Source organism: Xiphophorus couchianus, chromosome 6 (genome assembly GCF_001444195.1).
Source record: "Xiphophorus couchianus chromosome 6, X_couchianus-1.0, whole genome shotgun sequence".
NCBI lineage: Eukaryota > Metazoa > Chordata > Actinopteri > Cyprinodontiformes > Poeciliidae > Xiphophorus > Xiphophorus couchianus.
The window spans coordinates 1,297,420-1,315,917 of NC_040233.1; the positions used below are offsets into that span (position 1 = coordinate 1,297,420).

General features: G+C 39.6%; 1 protein-coding gene across 10 annotated transcripts in view; it reads left to right on the forward strand.

Annotated features, from left to right (window-relative positions):
- Positions 1 to 18,498, forward strand: part of LOC114146039 (probable serine/threonine-protein kinase kinX) — a 32,380-nt gene that overhangs the window by 936 nt on the left and 12,946 nt on the right. For 6 of the 10 annotated variants that reach the window (XM_028019773.1, XM_028019774.1, XM_028019775.1 and 3 more), the window contains exons 1-5: positions 5,537 to 5,662; positions 8,495 to 8,659; positions 10,600 to 10,644; positions 10,785 to 10,850; positions 12,458 to 12,526. In XM_028019773.1, coding sequence (XP_027875574.1) covers positions 5,587 to 5,662; positions 8,495 to 8,659; positions 10,600 to 10,644; positions 10,785 to 10,850; positions 12,458 to 12,526 — 421 coding nt within the window. In that variant the 5' untranslated portion in view covers positions 5,537 to 5,586. Of the gene's footprint in view, positions 1 to 5,536; positions 5,663 to 8,494; positions 8,660 to 10,599; positions 10,645 to 10,784; positions 10,851 to 12,457; positions 12,527 to 18,498 lie in introns of those variants that run through there. The other 4 variants (XM_028019778.1, XM_028019781.1, XM_028019782.1 and 1 more) reach the window with 4 other exon arrangements.

The window sequence follows — 18,498 nt, forward strand, 5'->3', positions numbered from 1 at the left end:
AACCCAGAACATCCCCCACTTCTGAGAAGTTTAGGTTGTTCAGTCCAGGAAGGGAAATATATAGAAAATGTACATACTGTATGGAAAGCTACCTTGTTTATAGACCACTCTTCTCCATCCGCTCTCTTACTCCCTCTACTGGTATATTTGAAATGAATGATCACAGCAGGTAACATTCAGAAGTTACCAGGATATATTTACCTGGATGGTAACTTCTGAATGGAGCTTGGGGGTCCCTCCCTTCTGGAAAGACTGTCTAATTGCACTTATGTATAACATTAAGCCTGTTGCGCTAACTTCATTTATCTTTGAGCCTTTTGAGAAGATAGCAGTAGATTTCCTGAGAGTAACCCAGAGTAACCTAAACCTCTGTTTGTATTTTAGATCCAAAAAAGTTTTTAAATTACCCTGAAAGGCCATTTGAATGACTCTGTAATTAGTGTGGAATAATATAGTCCAGATTTGAAGAGTCTAAGGATTGTAGTTTTTTTTAAACAAACTCTCAAGGTAGTGAAAAATTAGGTGGAACCGCCCTTTAGCCATCTATTGAAACAGAGATTACAATGGGAAGCCAACCTCAGTTTTGTCTTTGATTTTTTTGATCAAATTTGCAAATGCTGTTTTTTTCTATTATAAAATCAGAAGACCATTAAAACAGTATATTATACTCAATATTGGAAAATTCTGTGATTGGGTTGTTCCTTGAACGTCTCAGACACTTTCACTATGCAGAAGTAAAGTCAAGAAGTAAACAGTGCTATCGTTGAGGGTTTGCTAAGTAGTGGCTGGCCATGCATTTGTTACCTGGGCCAGAAAAAGGGGTTTATCGATTGTATCCACCTTTATGGTGTCACAATTCTAAAAGTTACCAATGATATGGTATACATAAACCCAACATAGCAAGTCCTGACATCATCATCAGCCTCCTGCTCTAATTGCGTCATTCAGACAGGTATTTAAATGCATCCTGAGTGGACACATTGACCTGGATCTCTCTAACTGTGCTGTATGCAAATAAATACAGAGACAAGGCAGCTAAGACTTTATTGTGGATACTTCCGTGGAGGGGGGAGCTTTCTGCTTTTATACCCGAACGCGGGGCTGTGACCAAGTTGTACCAAGCTGCACCGGCTGCAACCAATAGGAAAATTCAACTGCCTAAGTACCAGTTGACAGAAGAGGCTCATTAGTGAGTAGTGAGATGGTTTCAGGCAAAAATACATTTTTAATAATATTGATAAAAATACATATCAGTGAAAATTGACAACCAAATTTCACACCATAACTTGACAGAAAATGTTCATATCTTTACAGTCCTTAGCGCTCCATTTCATCTAGTGTTGAGTCATCTGGATGGGGCAAAATGTATTTTATAGACTTATAGGTTTTTTCTAACAATTTTTTGTTTTCTTTAAGTATTTCAGTGTCTTATTCATCAGTGAATGGGAGATTAACAGACACACTGAATCTTTGCCTACAGTATTGAGGGCATCACTCTGCTCTACTGTGGTGATGCCAGGGCAAAGCTCTCGATTTATTGGTCTATGTACGTTTTGACCCCACGAGATATGAATCAAGACTGAAAGAATGAGATCCTGGATACAAACAATGAAATGAGCTTTCTTTTGAGGGAGGCTGGACTCGGCCTTGGAGTTAGGGTGAGGAGTTTTAACTTCCTGAAGCTGAGCTCGAAGTAGAGCCTCTGCTTCTCCACATCAAAAGGAGTTCACTGAGCAGGTGCAGACATCTGATCAGCCACATTCCCCTGGCTAGTTGGCCAGAAAAAGTAGTCTGTTCATTTTATTTTCATTTTATTTCATTTATTGCAGCATTTACATACACACATACACACCCCAACACACACAAAAGGAATTCAACTCATTCTCTTCTTACAAAATATATCAAAATAAAAAATAAGTTTTGTCCTAAATATTGCAAAGACTAAAATTTCCTAGATAAAAGCCTCCTATGTTTCAGAGGTTTGATTTCTGATTCTTTACTCTGTTCAACCAGCTTAAAACATAAAGACGGGGTTCAAGTTCCCAATAACTCCAAAGTTAAAAACGGTGTAAGAATTTCCTGAGTTTATGTGTAATTTTCTTGTGTGTTCTGACTGGTTGAGTGCACACTTCTCTCAGGAACCCATATTTCTGTCAGTTGTTAGGATCAGTGCTGTTCTCAGCCTTTCTTGCTGAATGTTTGAACAGCAAAAGGAGTGTTTGATCTAATTGATGTGACTAGAACATGTGCCTCGTCAGCATTTCTTCTGTTAGGACTTTCTTCAGTGGCTCGTCAGATACTTACTTTGGTTTACTGAGTTGCTTGATAAAGGTGTACAACCAGTGAGCTGTTAGCCAGGTGTTTGAAAATCTGATCATTAGACTCTTGGAATGTTTGAGGCCTTTTTTTTGTAATTAGTATGTCTGGTTCTATTCGAAACGTTACACAATGTTAACTTTTACAAACATTAGTTGGGAGCACAAGACTAAATTTACTGTGGTATTTGTTTTCTAATCTAAATGGGGTCAAAATCATACATACATTCTCAAATATTATATGCTGGTGCCTATCTCCAGCTCGCGTTGCGAGCAAGAGGCGGGGTCACCCTGGACAGGTCGCCAGTCTGTCGCAGTATCCAGAAATCAACCAGTTAAAATAAATAAAACTGGACCATTCATTACACAAAGAGTGGTCAAACATCAACTTTTATCTAATTATTACTGGGGCTGTATGTATATATTTGACACTGTATGGACCAAAAACAATCCACAGAAAATTCAAACTTGTGTACCCAATTCTTGTTTTAATGATTCATTGAATTTGTCTTTTTTAATTATTCCTCCATGGACAAAGGACAATTCAGAGACATTAATGAAATTATGTCTGCTGGATGAATGGATGAAAAGCTGGATCTGTGTGTTTGTAATCAAAGATCACTGCTCTCATCATTCTCATTATATTTGCTCTTACATTTCTGTAATGGTTTCCTTAAGGGCTCTTGCTCTTTCTTCCCTGTTCAGAATCCTGGGAGGTGCTGAACTCTGCAGAGATGGAAGGGTAACAGCCAAGTCTGTTCCTCTGGGATCGTTGTGCTGTGTGTTGTAGTGTTCTATTTATTTATTTTTTTAAATTTGCATAACGTCACAAAAATCCTTAAATGCAAATTCCTCTAGCTGACCTTGCATGGACTTGCGGTGCTGTATTCATTTGGTTTTTGTTTGGAGGTGTGTTGTCTCTGCAGTTAAACTAATCTGAACTTTGCAAGGTTAAATGTAGCCTTCAGCCTTGTTTTCAGGAAACGGCTGATTCTCTTAATCTACATTGGTTTAGTTTGATTTGACCCAAATGTTATATTTTAAGCTGAGTGGTGCTCAGGGACTCACTTGTCATAACGCATAAACCAGATTTTCCTGCTTTCTCAAATATGTTGCAACACAACTACAAATGAAAAAGGAGCAGCAGCATTTACAGCCATGCTTTCTTTGTGGTTGACCATTTAAAATTGGGCCACTTTTTTTTCTTTTTCTTGTTAAACTTCATGTTTCAACATCTAGACACATTCATAACAGATGGTAAATGTTTAATTCATGTAAATCTATTTTATTCAAAACAAATTTTATTCAAACTCTCACTGGCTGTGAATTTACTACTAAACTGATGAAGGGACTGTTCTGGTTTTTCCACCTCCATCTCAGTGCCAAAGTACATGGGATTATTATTTTTTTATTTTATTGTCAAAGAGAACAATGGAGTGAATCGTTGCATCTGTTTGTGTTTGAATGCCATGCATAGTGAAGTTATGAGAGATTTTAGGCTGGCTAAGCAGGACTTTGATATGTAAATGATCTGATCTTTTTTACAAAGTTCTAAGACATTTGAATCCAACCTCAAGTTTACAAAACCACACCACCAATTTCACGCCACTGTTATTTAACATATGAAACCAAAAAGGAAATGCTGTGTGTGGGAAGCAGAGACACTGCAACGGACCTTTCCCACTGATATGGCTACATTCCCAAGACAAATCTAATTGAATGAAACACTTCGGAGAGGCTCTGATGCTGGGGGTGGCGATGTAAGGAATTGTGCGCGTTAATACACACTAGAACCAAACATTTTGAGTTGCCTAATTGTAACTTTGGCATAACTGAACTTGGACTACAAACTCGCTGTGAGGGGGAAAAAAATGGTGTATTCATAAAACAGTGAGGGTGATGGCCTATCTAGCCATCTATTGTCCATACCCGCTTGTCCATGCAGGGTGGTAGGGGGCTGCATCTGCCTGGGACCTGGGACCTTCTTGCTGCAAGGCAACAGTACTTCCAACTCTAAAGGCAGTGACCTCTTTACACGAAATGTCATGTAGGCTATCTGCTTTGACACAGCAGAGCAAAACAAATACTTCAAGACTCTGAGATGAGGTGAGCCCATGCTGGGTTGGGCTTTACTGTTTGCTTTGAGAAAGAGAGACTGGTTTCTGTCCACTTATCCAGTGCACAGAGCAGTGAAGTGAGATCCACCAAATTACATAAAGATATTCACACAGATATGATTACTAAACAAAATGCTCTTCAGTCTCTACAGGTAAGCATGAGTTGGTTACCTAGAGGGGGCTGAATGGAACATACTTATAAACTATTACTGCACACTACCAGTCAACTGGCTGAAAGAAGGCTGCTATGCTTTTCATCAAACAGAGGCTATGAGAACAATATTTCCTGTTACAAAAAGTCCCACAGTAGGGTAGTAGAATGCCAACATTGTTATGGCAAGCTGTTTTAAATACCAGCAGTATGATGTTACATCGAGGAACTGAAGAAACTTTCATGGAAAGCAATGTCTCCTGTCATGCAAACACGTAAAGGGGGGTGAAAAGGGAGACCAACATAAAAACTGCTGCTAATGTTTAAATGTGGTTTAATATTGTTGGGGTTGATCAAATGAGCTGACCAAACTGTCCACTGTATACTCTGATGAAAGTTGAACCAACCATAATGGTCTAACAAAGTGCAGTCTTAATGTATTTTCCTGGACCTAGTGGAGACGATGCCTAGCTGACCTAGAATGCCCATAAGAAATATAAATGTCTGTTTGGAGGGACACAGTAGGTGGAGATAGAGCAGGGAAGACGCTGTGGCTGTCAGGTGAAAGGGGGAGCTCCTGGTCCATTAACTCACTCAGTGAGGGACTGATTGTTGCTGAGGTTAGTTCACAGAATCAGGCAGTGCATTATTTAGCACAATCTTTAAATAATATTGTGGTCTATGTAAGATGTAGATGTCAAACATGAGATTTTATTCTCTTTTCTCTGCTTGGGAGCAAATTCTTGTTGACTCCCCCTCCACTTGTTCCAGTCTGTGGAGGACAGTGACTGTGTTCCTTTCTTTGCCTGTATGTCAGGGCCAGCTGTTTAACAGCACTATAAATAGCTGAGTGACCTCCACATCCATACCCACAGCAAGAGTGACTTAACAAAACAAGTCAGGAGGGAAGGGTCGGATAGGAACACAAAGGAGGCAGCAGAGGCGGGGACTCAAAGCTGCTTTTTCAGCCCACCACTAGTTGTCAAGCTCTCATACGGCAGGGATGGGTGATCCAGCAAACCTGGTGGAGTCCATCACACCGCCTGTTGTCACAGCGATTCCTGCAGGGGAAATGCAAGGTGAGGAACGGGTCTGCTCATGAGTGACTGATTGGGTAGTAGGGAAGATGAGGGCAGGTTCAGGGCCATTGAATGGGACTGGTTGTTAGGTTCAGAGTGAAGGACAGCTGTCTTCTGAAAACCTGCCGGCCTGGTTGTGTCAGGTCATCCTGTCCTATTAACTTCATTGGTTATTTTATCATGTATTCTAAATGTTTGTTAGAAACCTTTAATGGAGTCAGGTACACACCTATGTTTGACGTTTGGCCACATTTAGGCATTCTGTGTCCAACTGTGCTTTCACACAGTTCTGAAGCAACAAACCTTTTGTACAATTGCAGCACAGACCTCTGTATCACACTTCAACATTGTTCTGGTCAAGTTTTACCTGATAGGTGAGAATTCCCTTACAGGTTAAAGGCATTAAACATTCCTTTTGTTTCACCCAGGTTAGTGAGCTTTACATTTGGAACAGTGTTCAGAGTTGAGCACTGCTGGGGGTCTCTGAAATCTGACCTAGCAACACAAATCTCCCTTTAGCACCTGTTCATTCTCTCTGGCCTTTCTCCCGTCATGCATTGTGGAATATCTTGGCACACCCGGAATAACCTTTTGGATCTGGTTCATCCTTTCTGGTGTAGCCTTTTTGCTCCTCCAGGGGAGCTCAAGTCCAGTCCTCCAGAGCTACCATCCTGCAACTTTTAGATGCATCGTTAGTTCAACAGACCAGGATCATCTCTGAACAGGCCTGAAAACGAGCCGTTCATTTGATTCAGGTGTGTTGGAGCAGGGAAGCATCTGAAAGTTGCAGGATGGTAGCTCTTGAGAACTGGACTTGAGCAATCCTGCACTAGTGCTTTAGGGTTTTCAATTCTGGTCCTCAGTCCACACTACCCAGCATGTTTTAAAAGTTTCCCTACTTTAACACACCTGATTCAGGTGATTGCAGTGCAGGCAGAGCCTGTTGGATCAAGGCACTGCTGATTTTCATGGTGATTTAAAATACTGTTGCTTTACAGGATCAAAGTACTATAGTATCAACATGTCAAACAAAAATTTATATGAGCAGAATAATTTTTATTTATAGCAGCACTTATTACTGTTGGTGCTAAAATAATCCAACAATTTCATTGTTGCAATTATAAAAATGTTATCTAAATCCCTTTTAATAATTAAAATTTCAGAGTTTGGATGCTTATAATGTGGAATATTGCACCTTTTGTGGCATATGTATGCCAAAAGTTTCCACACCAGGGCTGTTATTTGTTTCCTGTGGAAATGTGTCCAAAAAAGTGATTTATAGCCTTTTATCAGACAGCAGAGCAGATCAGCAGATGAGGGAAGGGGATTGAGAATCAGGAAAAATGACTGGCTCTCATGAACTTGACTGTAGACCATAGGAATACTTTGACAGTTTTATTTATTTATTTATTTTGTTACTGCTGTTTTTTTTTACATTAGCAAGTTAAACCCTGAAATAAATTTTTTTCTATTTAATGGATGAAAACTCAAAATTCCCACTACTAATCAAGTCTGTAAATGCATCAACAAATGTTACTTTGTTAGAAGAATTTTTCACTATAACAAATGATCTAAGTGAGACGTTGAAACTTTGCTGTGATCCTTACATCTGGCAACAAATCCTACTATTGTTTATCTAGCTACATTAGAGGTTCTAATCTAGAAATAATTAGGGATGCACCAATATGAAAATTTGGGCCAATATTTGATATAAGTACATGCCATTAATGTTGCTGTGATGGCCAATAACTCATGTTTACCGATATTATTTATATTTCAGTAGTGTGAAATAAGATATAAATAAATATCAGTCATTAATATCAGCCCATTTTAATTTATCGGGCCAATACCAACATGTTAAAAAAATGGTTAATATCGGCCGATACCAATGTCAGTCCTGATATATTGTGCATCCCTAGAAATAATTATCCATCCATCCATCCATCCATCCATCCATCCATTTTCTTCCACTTATCCGGGTTTTGGTCGTGGGGCTAACAGCCTAAGAAGGGAGGCCCAGACTTCTTTCTCCCCAGCCACTTGTTCCAGCTCCTCTGGGGGAATCCCAAGGCATTCCCAGGCCAGCCGAGAAACATATGTCCCTTTTCCACCGGCCCAGCTCAGCTCTACTCCACTTGCTTTGTGAGCGTTTCCACCAGTTTTTTTTTTGAGGCTGCTGTATTGCTTCCCCCTCCTGAGATGCCGGGTGGTGGCCAGGACCCCTCCCTCGGCCTCCACCCATCCCACTGCACCCAACCTCTTTGGCCCACACTAACTAGCCAGGCGCTAGTTAATGTGCCCCAACTCCAGACCTGGCTCCAGGATGGGGCCCCGGTGACCTGCGTCCGGCCAGGGAACACTGAATCCAATGCTCTCAGTCATCATTAGGGGTCTTCGGACTGCGCTTTGTCTGGTTCCTCACCTAGGGCCTGCCTGCCTTGGGTGACCCTACCAGGGGCACGAAGCCCCAGACAGCAAAGCTCCTAGAATCACTGGGCCACTCAAACACCTCCACGCCAATAAGGTGGCAGCCCAAGGATGGGAGAAATAATTAAACCTAGCTTATTGGACTTGTTCTTTGAACCTCAGATACTCATCAAGCTAAATTAACACAGTTACTTTTACTGGTGGGTAATAAATGTTCTAATTTTTACTGCTCAGCTGTTGATTACAAACATCGACATAAAGAATATGTTTTGCGAGACAAGGTAAACTGTTGCTTTTGGAAAAGCATTATTTACTGACCTTAGTTAAAGTCATCATTTAAATGGTTTCACTAATGAAAACTAATTGACGGTCCTAAACCTGACGCTTTGTGTGTTTCTGTTCCAGATGCAGGTAAAGGCCCGTTATCCAGTAAGAACGGGAAGAAGCCGGACTCTGGCTCCAGCAGCAGCAGCAGTTTCTTCACCTGGTTCATCGTGCTGGCCCTGCTCGGTGTCTGGACTTCTGTGGCTGTGGTCTACTTTGACTTGGTCGACTATCAAGGAGTTCTAGGTGGGCACATGTTGGAACATACATCTAACACTTAAGACTCATATTGTTGCTGTCTTCATGTTTTTGTGGCTTTAACGCTTGCCGCCTCCAAAGTGAATGATAGTGAATTGATAGGAGCTAACTGTATCCACGGTAAATAGCAGTTCAAGAAACATGTCTCTTTCATCACTTTATCCTGGTTGTTTGGCCTCTTTTTCTATGAACTGTAATTTTAACCAAATGCTGATGTGCAGATGCAGCACTGTGAAATAGGCTGTGGTTTGGCCAGTCCAGTGAGTTCAGTACAAAAGGCAAAGCTGCACCAGCTACTTTACAGGGATAATTCAGATTTTTGAATTGAAGTTTTGTTAGCAGGTTGTGACACTTTAATGCTATGTTGTTAGCATCTTCATTTTAAAAGAAAGATTAGTTTTCCATTAGAAGTGCACCAAGAATTCGGCTGGCTGATAAATCAACTTTGATTTACCTAATTTTGGGAGACTGGCGATCAGCCGATACCTCCATGAGAATCCGACCTTCTCTCCCTCCCCAAAAGTCTGAAAATCAGCAACAGTCTCCTTCTGCCCTACAGTGACAGACTTGCCCACCAGATAATGTCTGCAAATGTCACCCCACTGCTTGTTGCTATATTTAGTAACTTTGCAGACAAAAAAAACTCAGGCTTTTTATAGACAGGTGATCAGCCAGAAAAATGCAATCAGTTCACAAATATTTTCCACGCAGAGGCTAGTCAGGTTTCATCTTAAAACCACTTTACTTTCAAAACCTATCCTAGTGATTTTATGTCTGCTTTTCTAAAAAAAAAAATATGCTCAGTGTCTGCATTAGTCTTGTGTTTACATCAGTATGCTAATTTCCACCACAGACCATGGCACACTGCAGGTTGTAACAGTGACCTCTCATGTGAAACCTGTTAGGGTTCTCCCTCTTACTGCTGCCCTGGAATCTGTGGGGACTTCAAATCAGCTTTGGTTGAGAAGGCTAAGATGAAATTCTAAATGGATTTGATGAAGTAACTCTGTGGAGCTACTGCAGGGAAGATACTGACTGCTCATAGCTTTTTAACAGAACTATGCTTGGCACTGGCAGTTTTAGCTCCGAAACAATGTTTTTATTTTACAATATTTTACATAAATCTAATTATTTAATTTAATTTATAGCTTGTTTTTATAATGAGCATAGAAAGAATTAGCATCTTACCTGCATTAGACAGCGCTCTGTACCATCCCTGTTTAGAGTCAGTGCAGACAGGAATGGGCAAGTCAAGCTAACAGCCACTGACAGGACAGTCAGTAATAACTACCCAGTGTTTTCAGTCCTTTTTATTTCTAAATTAAGCTCAGACTTATTGCTGAACTTGATCTGCAATCTTAACGCTTGATTTAGCACTTAGGTGCTGCATTTTAAAATAAAGTGTAACATTTACATGAAAAGAGGAGACAGCAAGTCTCAGGGCCCTCAAAAGACCAGTTTCATCTAATTCTATATTTGAAATATTTCCTCAATATTTTACTGCAAAGCTTTCTTTTGCTGCTTTTCATGATGTTGCAAGTTTAAAAATCCTTCCAGAAGTCTTTCTCGTTTTTAAACTCATCTCTTCTTGTGAGGTTGATATTTTTCCTCTGCTGTGATCCAGCTTGGAATCACTCTGTGCAAATCAGACTGAAGCATCACCTTCTAAAGATGGAGTCTGGAATTTAGTGCTGGATTTATAAAGGAAGAAAATGTTTGTGAGAAACTTGATTTTTAAACCTAATCCTGTTGTATTTTAAATGCATGTCTGATTGTTGGATCGGTGTCTTCTGATTAATCTGCATCCTAATAAAAAATGATACATTCTTGTCTGTGGTATGTATCTTTGATTAGTGTATTCCTTGTGAATCTCCTTTGCGCCCTTTACTAATCTTGCTGTTCTTCCAAATTTCTTGTTTTGCATGCAGACAAGGCTAAGGGCATACAGATTAACCTGTCTGAAACCTTGCAAGGTAAAGAACACTAGACATGTTTCTCTTGTTGTTATGGATATTTCTATTAGCTGTTTTTGTACTCCACAGATTATTATTCTAGAATGGTTAGTATTGCTTAAACATGTTTACCAAGCCAAAGTTCATTCTGCCTGGATTAGAACAGCATGCAGTCCTGACCTGCACCCCAACCACACCCCTAGCTAGAGCATCTAGTGAATTACAAGGTGAATTGTAAGTCAAACATGACTGCAAAACATTTCCTTTCAGATCAGAATGTAGTTTTTTTGTTTTGTTTGTGTTTGTTTTTTAGGTAACAGCAGCTGTTGAAATACTAGTACATCAACAACTTGGAATGTTGTATAAGTGAAATGTTTCTTACCAGTCATCTCAGAAACTGGAACTCATATATTCCACAGAATCATCACAGTGATTTATTCTAAGTCTTTTGTTTCTTGTCATTTTGATGATAATAGCTTACAGAAAACAAAAACTCAAAATTCAGTTTCTCTGAAAATTCTGCTACTGTGAAAAAGCTCAGTAATGGACACCATAATAAGTGAATTAACCTGCAAACAGCTGAAGGTTTCCTGAGTGCTCTCTCACTCTGGGTCAGTCGGCTACACACAATCTGCTGACTGTGTGTAGTCACAGTCAGCGTCCACAAGGAGGGGAAGACGCAGCAAATCAATGCTGAAGAAGCTGGTTGTTGCATCCAAGCATATTCATAGAAAATTGAGTGGAAGGAAGAAGTGTGGTAACAGAAACAGGGAGGACTGGCCTGACCTTTAACCCCACAGACAATCTGTGGGATGTTGTTAAGAGAAAGATGAGGCCCCAGACCCAACTATCAAAGCTACCTGGACTTTATTACATCTGAGCAGAACCACAGGCTGATCTCCTCCATGCTGCGCTGTGTTGATGTAGTAATTCATGCTAAAGGAGCCACAACCAAGAACTGAGTGCAGAGAAATTAACCGGCTTTTCAGCTGCCTCATATTTGTGTATAAAAAATCCTGTTTCGGTGTGCTGTGGTGGCGCAGGGGTTAAGCACAACCCACATATAGAGGCCTTAGTCCTCGACACGGCTGTTCGATTCCTGGCCTGGCGACCTTTGCCGCATGTCTTCCCCCTTCTCTCATTATCCTCTTTCCTGTCAATTCACTGTCAAATAAAGGCCACTGGAGCCAATAAAATCTTTAAAAAAAAAATAAAAAAATTTCTGTTTCATTCATCTAATGTAATTTTCAGAGACGCTGCATTTTTGGTTTTCATTATCTGTAAGTCGTAATCATTCAAAATGCAAAAAATAAAAACTTGAAATCTTTGACTGTGTGTAATGAATTTCTATAAAATGAATGTTTCACTTTTGGAGATGACTGGTAAGAAATATTACACTTTTACACAATGCTGTAATTTTTCTGGATGTACCTGTTCTCCTTTGACCAGAATATTTTCTAGCATCATTTTATAAATGGGGTCTTCCTCTTTAAGTCCAGGTGTCTGGCCCCTCCCCCTAGGATCTAAATGTGGGGCTGAATCAGTCACCCAGCTGACTGCAGTATTCTAAAGGTTTATTATAAAATACAATTTCCAAGACTTTACACACACCTGGCTGTTAGACTCTCCTTCTGAAGTACAGACTAAACTCCTGATAGAAATACTGAACAGTGATAACATGATGATGAACTTACAGGACTAACTTAATTTCTTTGCTTAGTCCAATTGGATAACATTTTCTGAACTTCAGTAGGAATGTTGAATGTTGTCTGATGTCTAGACAGATGCAGTAATTCTGTTTCTGGATGGCTCCGTATGTTTGTGGCTTCTGTAGGTAAACTGGCGGCGTACGACACTGATGGAGATGGTGACTTTGATGTGGAGGACGCTAAGGTGCTTCTAGGCAAGTGGATTTATTTCTTGTTAACCAGCACTGTGTTCATCTGAGCTGCTGACAAGGGAACCAGAATCTAGAGAATTTTTAGTAGAATTAGAGCATGCTATCTGGTGTCTGCTTTCAATTAGCTAAGTGCACTAAAATGTATTTGCCAACAGTGATAACATTTAGAAATAAATTTCTAAAAATCTTGACATCAGAAAGCTTTGGGAGATTTTTAACGTACTGTAAGCAATGTTAGGATCTGGGGCTGAAAGTCTCAACATTACAAGATATTCTATTCAGTTGAAAAATACGTTATTGATCCCAAAGGGAAATTAAATGTTTTTGTAACTCATAATATTCAATGTTCTCTGCAGCAGCTTCTTTGAGCTCTGTGACTTTAAATAATCCATCAAGTGTTCTCTGACCAGTTGCCTCTGAATGACCAAATGGAAAGGGAAGCCTCTATACCCTCATGTCATTTCCATGTTGTTCGTATGGAGCCATATTATCGCATGATAATATGCGATTTGTTCTCATCAGAACCTTGAAACCGCCTTAAATGATGATTAGATGGTATTTCAACTCATAACTTGGCTCAGATGTTCACCTAGAAGCTCATTCTTCCTGTTCCTTCTTTTCTCTGTAGCAAAATCTAATCAAGTACATTTAGCAACAAGTGCTTCACATCATAAAAATACAAAAGTACAAAGTCATAGAACACACAGTCACCAAATAAAAGATTTTGTCAAGTGCCATCATGTTGTTGATTAATGTTTCATTGATTACAGCACTTCTAACAAAGTTTCAGGATAAAATGAGTCCTAAACTTGACTGACTGACGAGCTGGCTCACACTGTGTGCTTTCAAACCTTAAAGTGAATATCATTCTATTTACAATTAGAAGTCATTTTGTTTTCCACTAAACCGGGTTGTTGGATTGATTTGCCAAAGCCCCCAAAACTGAACTAAAATTGGTCAATATGTAGATCTCATTCCAATAAGAAGCTACGAGATGCAGTTAAAGCATTTCTTTTACATCGCCGATATTTTGCAAAAAATAGTCAAAGTCATAAAGATAAACCAGTGTGCATGTGAATATATAGAAACACTCTGAGGCATTTACTTTAACAGAGAAAGTTCTTGCTGCTATACATCATTAAAGCTGCAGTACGCAACTTTTCTAAAAAATATTTTTTTGTTTACATTTTTAAAACTGTCACCATGTTGTGACAGTATAATATGAGGCAGATGATCTGCCTCCACCTCCTCCCCGTGCTACTATTGCCATCTGAAAAAATGCATGTCAAAAACCACCAAACAGAGCCAGAAACTCTAACTTTAAAATGATATTTCATTTGGTGTCTGTATTCATTTTAGATTTTGTGTTTAAAGTTTGATTCACTTAAATATTCACATTAACTCCTCAACTAAGCTTTAGCTCCAGTCTCCTGTGCTTTGCTGCTGTGGTCCATAATAAAACTGAGTGTCCAGATGTCTATTCATCATTTCTCTACTTAAAGTTAACCTCATCAGGGAGTTATGATGCTCTATCAGCCATGTTTGTTTGGAAACGGTAGTGCAGAGGCCAGTGACTTCACATAAACAGACTGTAGCAGTTTTAAGAAAGTGTTCATTTTAAGAACTTAAAATTATGACATTGTGATTATGTTTTGATTCAATTAATTGATTGATTTTTGTATCATTTTTTTTTATAAATGTGATCATAGCCCTGCTGGCTTATCTTATGCAGCCTTTCACTGTGGCTCAGCAGCAGAACGGCTGCATGTTGATTTCAAACCTTAGTCACATTTGTCCTTTCAGAAATCCAACAGCTAAAACTGTTGATGAGAAGATACGTCAGACCCAGCTCTTTCAGCTGCTACATTTGATCAGCTACGTCACTATGCTGCATTAATAGACCAGGAGAAGATTGGAGAAGATTTTAGTTCCAAATCTGCCAGCCACTGGGTTCAGCTGTTCAAACAGAAAATCAGTCAGTTTCTGTTACTGCTGAGCAATCAGTGCAACTTTACATAGCAATTGTTGCACCTGGCTTGACACCATAAATTATGCTTAGCAGAAATTTTGCAAATCATAAAGAAGCAGAATAACCATGTCTAAATGTTCTCCTTTGTGACCCCCTCTGACGGCGCACAGTCCATCAGAAATGGAATGTTAGATTGGCTCTTTATCCTCTTTAGATGTGTTGAAATATATACATATTTGTTTTTTTTACACATGAATTTTTAAGACATGTATTCATGAATCAGATCTACATGAATATATAATTGGAACTTTATAAATATAGGAGTTAGGCTCTTTTCAGCATCCAAATAACATGTATTGGTTTGCTGATGTTATTCCACTGCCCATGTAACAGATTAGATTTACATTTTTAGCAAATAATTGGATTTATTATTTGTCATCCTTGTGAGGTCACAGTAGACCCAGCCTTAGTTTTCCTTCAGTGTACTGTGTGTTCATGGCTGTCTGCACATAGTGATCAGTGTAATTCTTTTCTCCATAGGCATCCCTCTTTCTGTTAGCCTAGCTTTAGCCCCAGGCAGCGCTCCCAGTGGATCCTGTGCAGATGGTCTGACTGGTTCTAGTTGTGTAAACAGTTCCCTCGCCACCTAACCTTCGTTTTAAACTTCTCTTACCTTTTCCGTTTGTTTCTCCCCCTCCTTCTCTCTCCTCTCCCCCATCCTCTCTTCCCTCCTCAGCACATGTTTTTCCGTCATTTGATCAAACTTTCTTTTTTTCCATCTTATGTTTGTTGTTCACTGCTTTTGGTTATCACCTCCACACATTTGGTCCCTGAACTTCCCCTTCACCTCCCCCAACCCCTCACCCTCTTGTCTGCGTAGGCCTGACCAGTTTGGGCTGCGGTCAGGGGGAAGCCCAGGTTCTGGATTGGTTAGAAGAAGTGGAGGAAGGTGGCTCTGATTGGTTAAACAGTTTCTTCACTTTCCTGTTCGGTGTGATAAACCCACTAGAGCCCCTGGAGGACGAGGAGGATCATGGCACCTCAGGACTCATGAATGGTCAGCAGGAGGATGAGGAAGAAGATGAGGAAGAAGTCAGACAAAGAGGTGCTAAAGACGATGAAAATAAGGGTCAGAAGATCGTCATAGTGGGCCTCCATAACCAGTAGTAATGGCAGCAGCTGCTCAGAACAGTGCAGGGTGTTCTCTCCCTACCTGCTTTAACAGGTTCTGTCTTTTATCATTTCAAACTTTTTATAGATACCAACGTCTCCAAACCAGGGTATTGCTATCCCAGCCTATTCTCTCAGTGGAATTTAGTTCCTTTGTGAAGAACAACTCTATTCTGTACAAACCCATACCCTTCACTTCAGTCTCACCAGTCCCATTCAGGTTCAGGCCAGATTGGAACTGTGATCCAGTTCCAATCGATCAGAGCAGACTGACTGGGCCCCTGGCAGACTTGGCCAGCCGTCTGCTGCTGTAGTCAGATGACTGTAAAACATGTAACCGCTTCTTTAGATTTCAGTTTCTTCACTTCAGAAATCCAACATTTCTGGAAAGCTGGATCTCAAACTTTACTGACTGGATTCCTGCATCAGCAGCCTATGATGTCAGCTCCTTAGCCTTGACATGGAGAGGATCCTCAGGAACTCTGCTCTCACTTTCTCTCCGTCAGCCCTTAAGAATTTAAACATACACTGCCTGGCCAAAACAAAGTCACCAGCTGGATTTAACTAAGCAAATTGGTCCAAACCTCTTACTGCATAATTACTGCTTGGGCAATTATCTTTCAGCTGACAACAAGTTATTTAATATTTAGCTTCTTATGTCTTAAACCATGTGGAAAGACGCATCCTGTCATTGTGTAAAATATGTTAGATGTTTTCTCTGCTTGGTGCAATAATTTGAGCCTTTTTGAAACAGACTAAAGAGATGCAGAAATGACTGGGTTGTGAACTGCCAAGGTTTTATAATCATTTGAAGGCAAAGTGGGGAAGCATTGTCGTTTAGGAAGAAATGTGGCCGGAAAAAATGAATGATGGCTGATCACTGAAGTGTTCTGCTGTGGATCGTCCTCCAGAGTTCAGACCTGAACCCCACTGTCACTCTTTGATATGTTCTGTCTGGACAAGGCTGTGAGCAATGGTCAGACTCTCCCATCATCAATACAAGAAGATCTTGACAAAAAGTTAATGCACCATTGGATGGAAATAAATCTGGTGGCATTACAGAAGCTTATTGAAGCAACTCCACAGCGGTGAGCTAAGGACGATCCGAACAAATGTCAGTGACCATTTTGGTGGCCTTTTTTTTTTTTTTTGGCCAGTCGGTGTATATTTTCTGCACAAGCCTGTTGACAACAGCCAGTAACACTGTAAAAATCATGAAATGTGTTGAGGCTCCGCTGCATGCCAGAAACCTGAGCTGAAATCAGCTGCTACACACTTGTACAGTTTGCATGCATTTGTGCATTTTTTATGCCTCTTTCAAGTTTAAAACTTTTAGTTTTATATTGAGCTAATTTTCTTCACTGGTAAGAATAAACTTTTTGTATTTGGAATAAAACAAAATGTAAATGTTATAGTAGATAGATGATTAGTACCCAGAATGCTGTAGGAATGTGGAAACCAGACCTGCAGGTTCTTCCTCTGGCGATGTGTGATGTATCTCAACTTCATGCTAAACTGTGAAATATTATCAGATTGATGAAATTATTTTATGACAGACACAAAGCCACACATTTATTCCCAAAAGAAAGCAGAATTATTGTGCTGAAGGTAATCTAATGAGATTTACTCGAATTACAGATTATTAACATTTGTGATGGTGAATATCAACCTCAAATTTACTGCAATAGTTTGTGGTTGTAACTACTTTCATGACAAAGCTTTATCTAAAATTCAATTAAATCTTTTAGACTTATAACTTCTCAGTGCTTAGTGAAACCAGCTGTTCAAATAGATTTCATTTCCCTTACTTGTTGGTACAGCTCTACCCTTTAGCCATGCAAAATAATGATTCCATTTGTTCATATTTTGAAACATGAACACAGCATTTATTATTCCACTCATTGAATCAATAGTGACCATTTTACCAATGACAAATTACCACAATTTTTTTTTCTATGATAGATGACACTATATTTCCCATATCAAGTTACTAGCTGTGTTTTTAATTAGTATTTCATATATTGAGATTTAGTCACACCGCAACTCACTAGATCTCTTCTCTCTGAACAATATGCAGCAACAGTTCCATCTTCTCTGTGTGCCTGCCTGAGCAGGAACTGCTAACCTGGCCTGTGCCTCATCTAGCTGGCTGTATTTATCTAAAACACTGGATCATAACTGATTTTCAGACACTTCTGACCTGTTAAGCTGCAGATTAGATAAGTATTTGTTCCCCTCTACAGATTTTCTGAATGCCAGTTCCTCTGTCTCAACACTGAGTATAGTTCTTCCTGTCAGTGACAGTTACAGGCTTACTGAGCTGAAACCTGCCTCAGGTGTATTCAGTGAATGTGAAGGGTGTGTTTTTCTGAGTCACAGTTTGCAGTGAACTCCTAGAATAGTCAGGAATACTTGGCTTACACCTGATTTTTAAAAACAGGCTTTTCTTGATGTGAAATGAACCACCTCTGGCTGTGACTTGCTCACAAACAAGTTCACAAACCTTTAAAGCAAAAAAAACAAAACTGAATGATCAGCTTTATTGATTTTTTTTTTGGTCATCAAATAATTTATGAACACTTAAACATTACAGCAATTTAAACAGCTTAATTGAAGAGGTACATGTAGAAGCACAAGGCTTATATTTCTGCCTCTGCTACACATCAGTGTGAGCATTTTCTGCTGTGAGACTGTTCAGGTGACTAAACATTACATTTGAATGGAAAATGAAAGTGCCTAACCCTTGAAATACATTAGCCAACAATTACTGCACTCCCAAAAGTCCTTTGCTAGATGAATATTGCACACACTGACATGGCGAATGACGGTACATTGT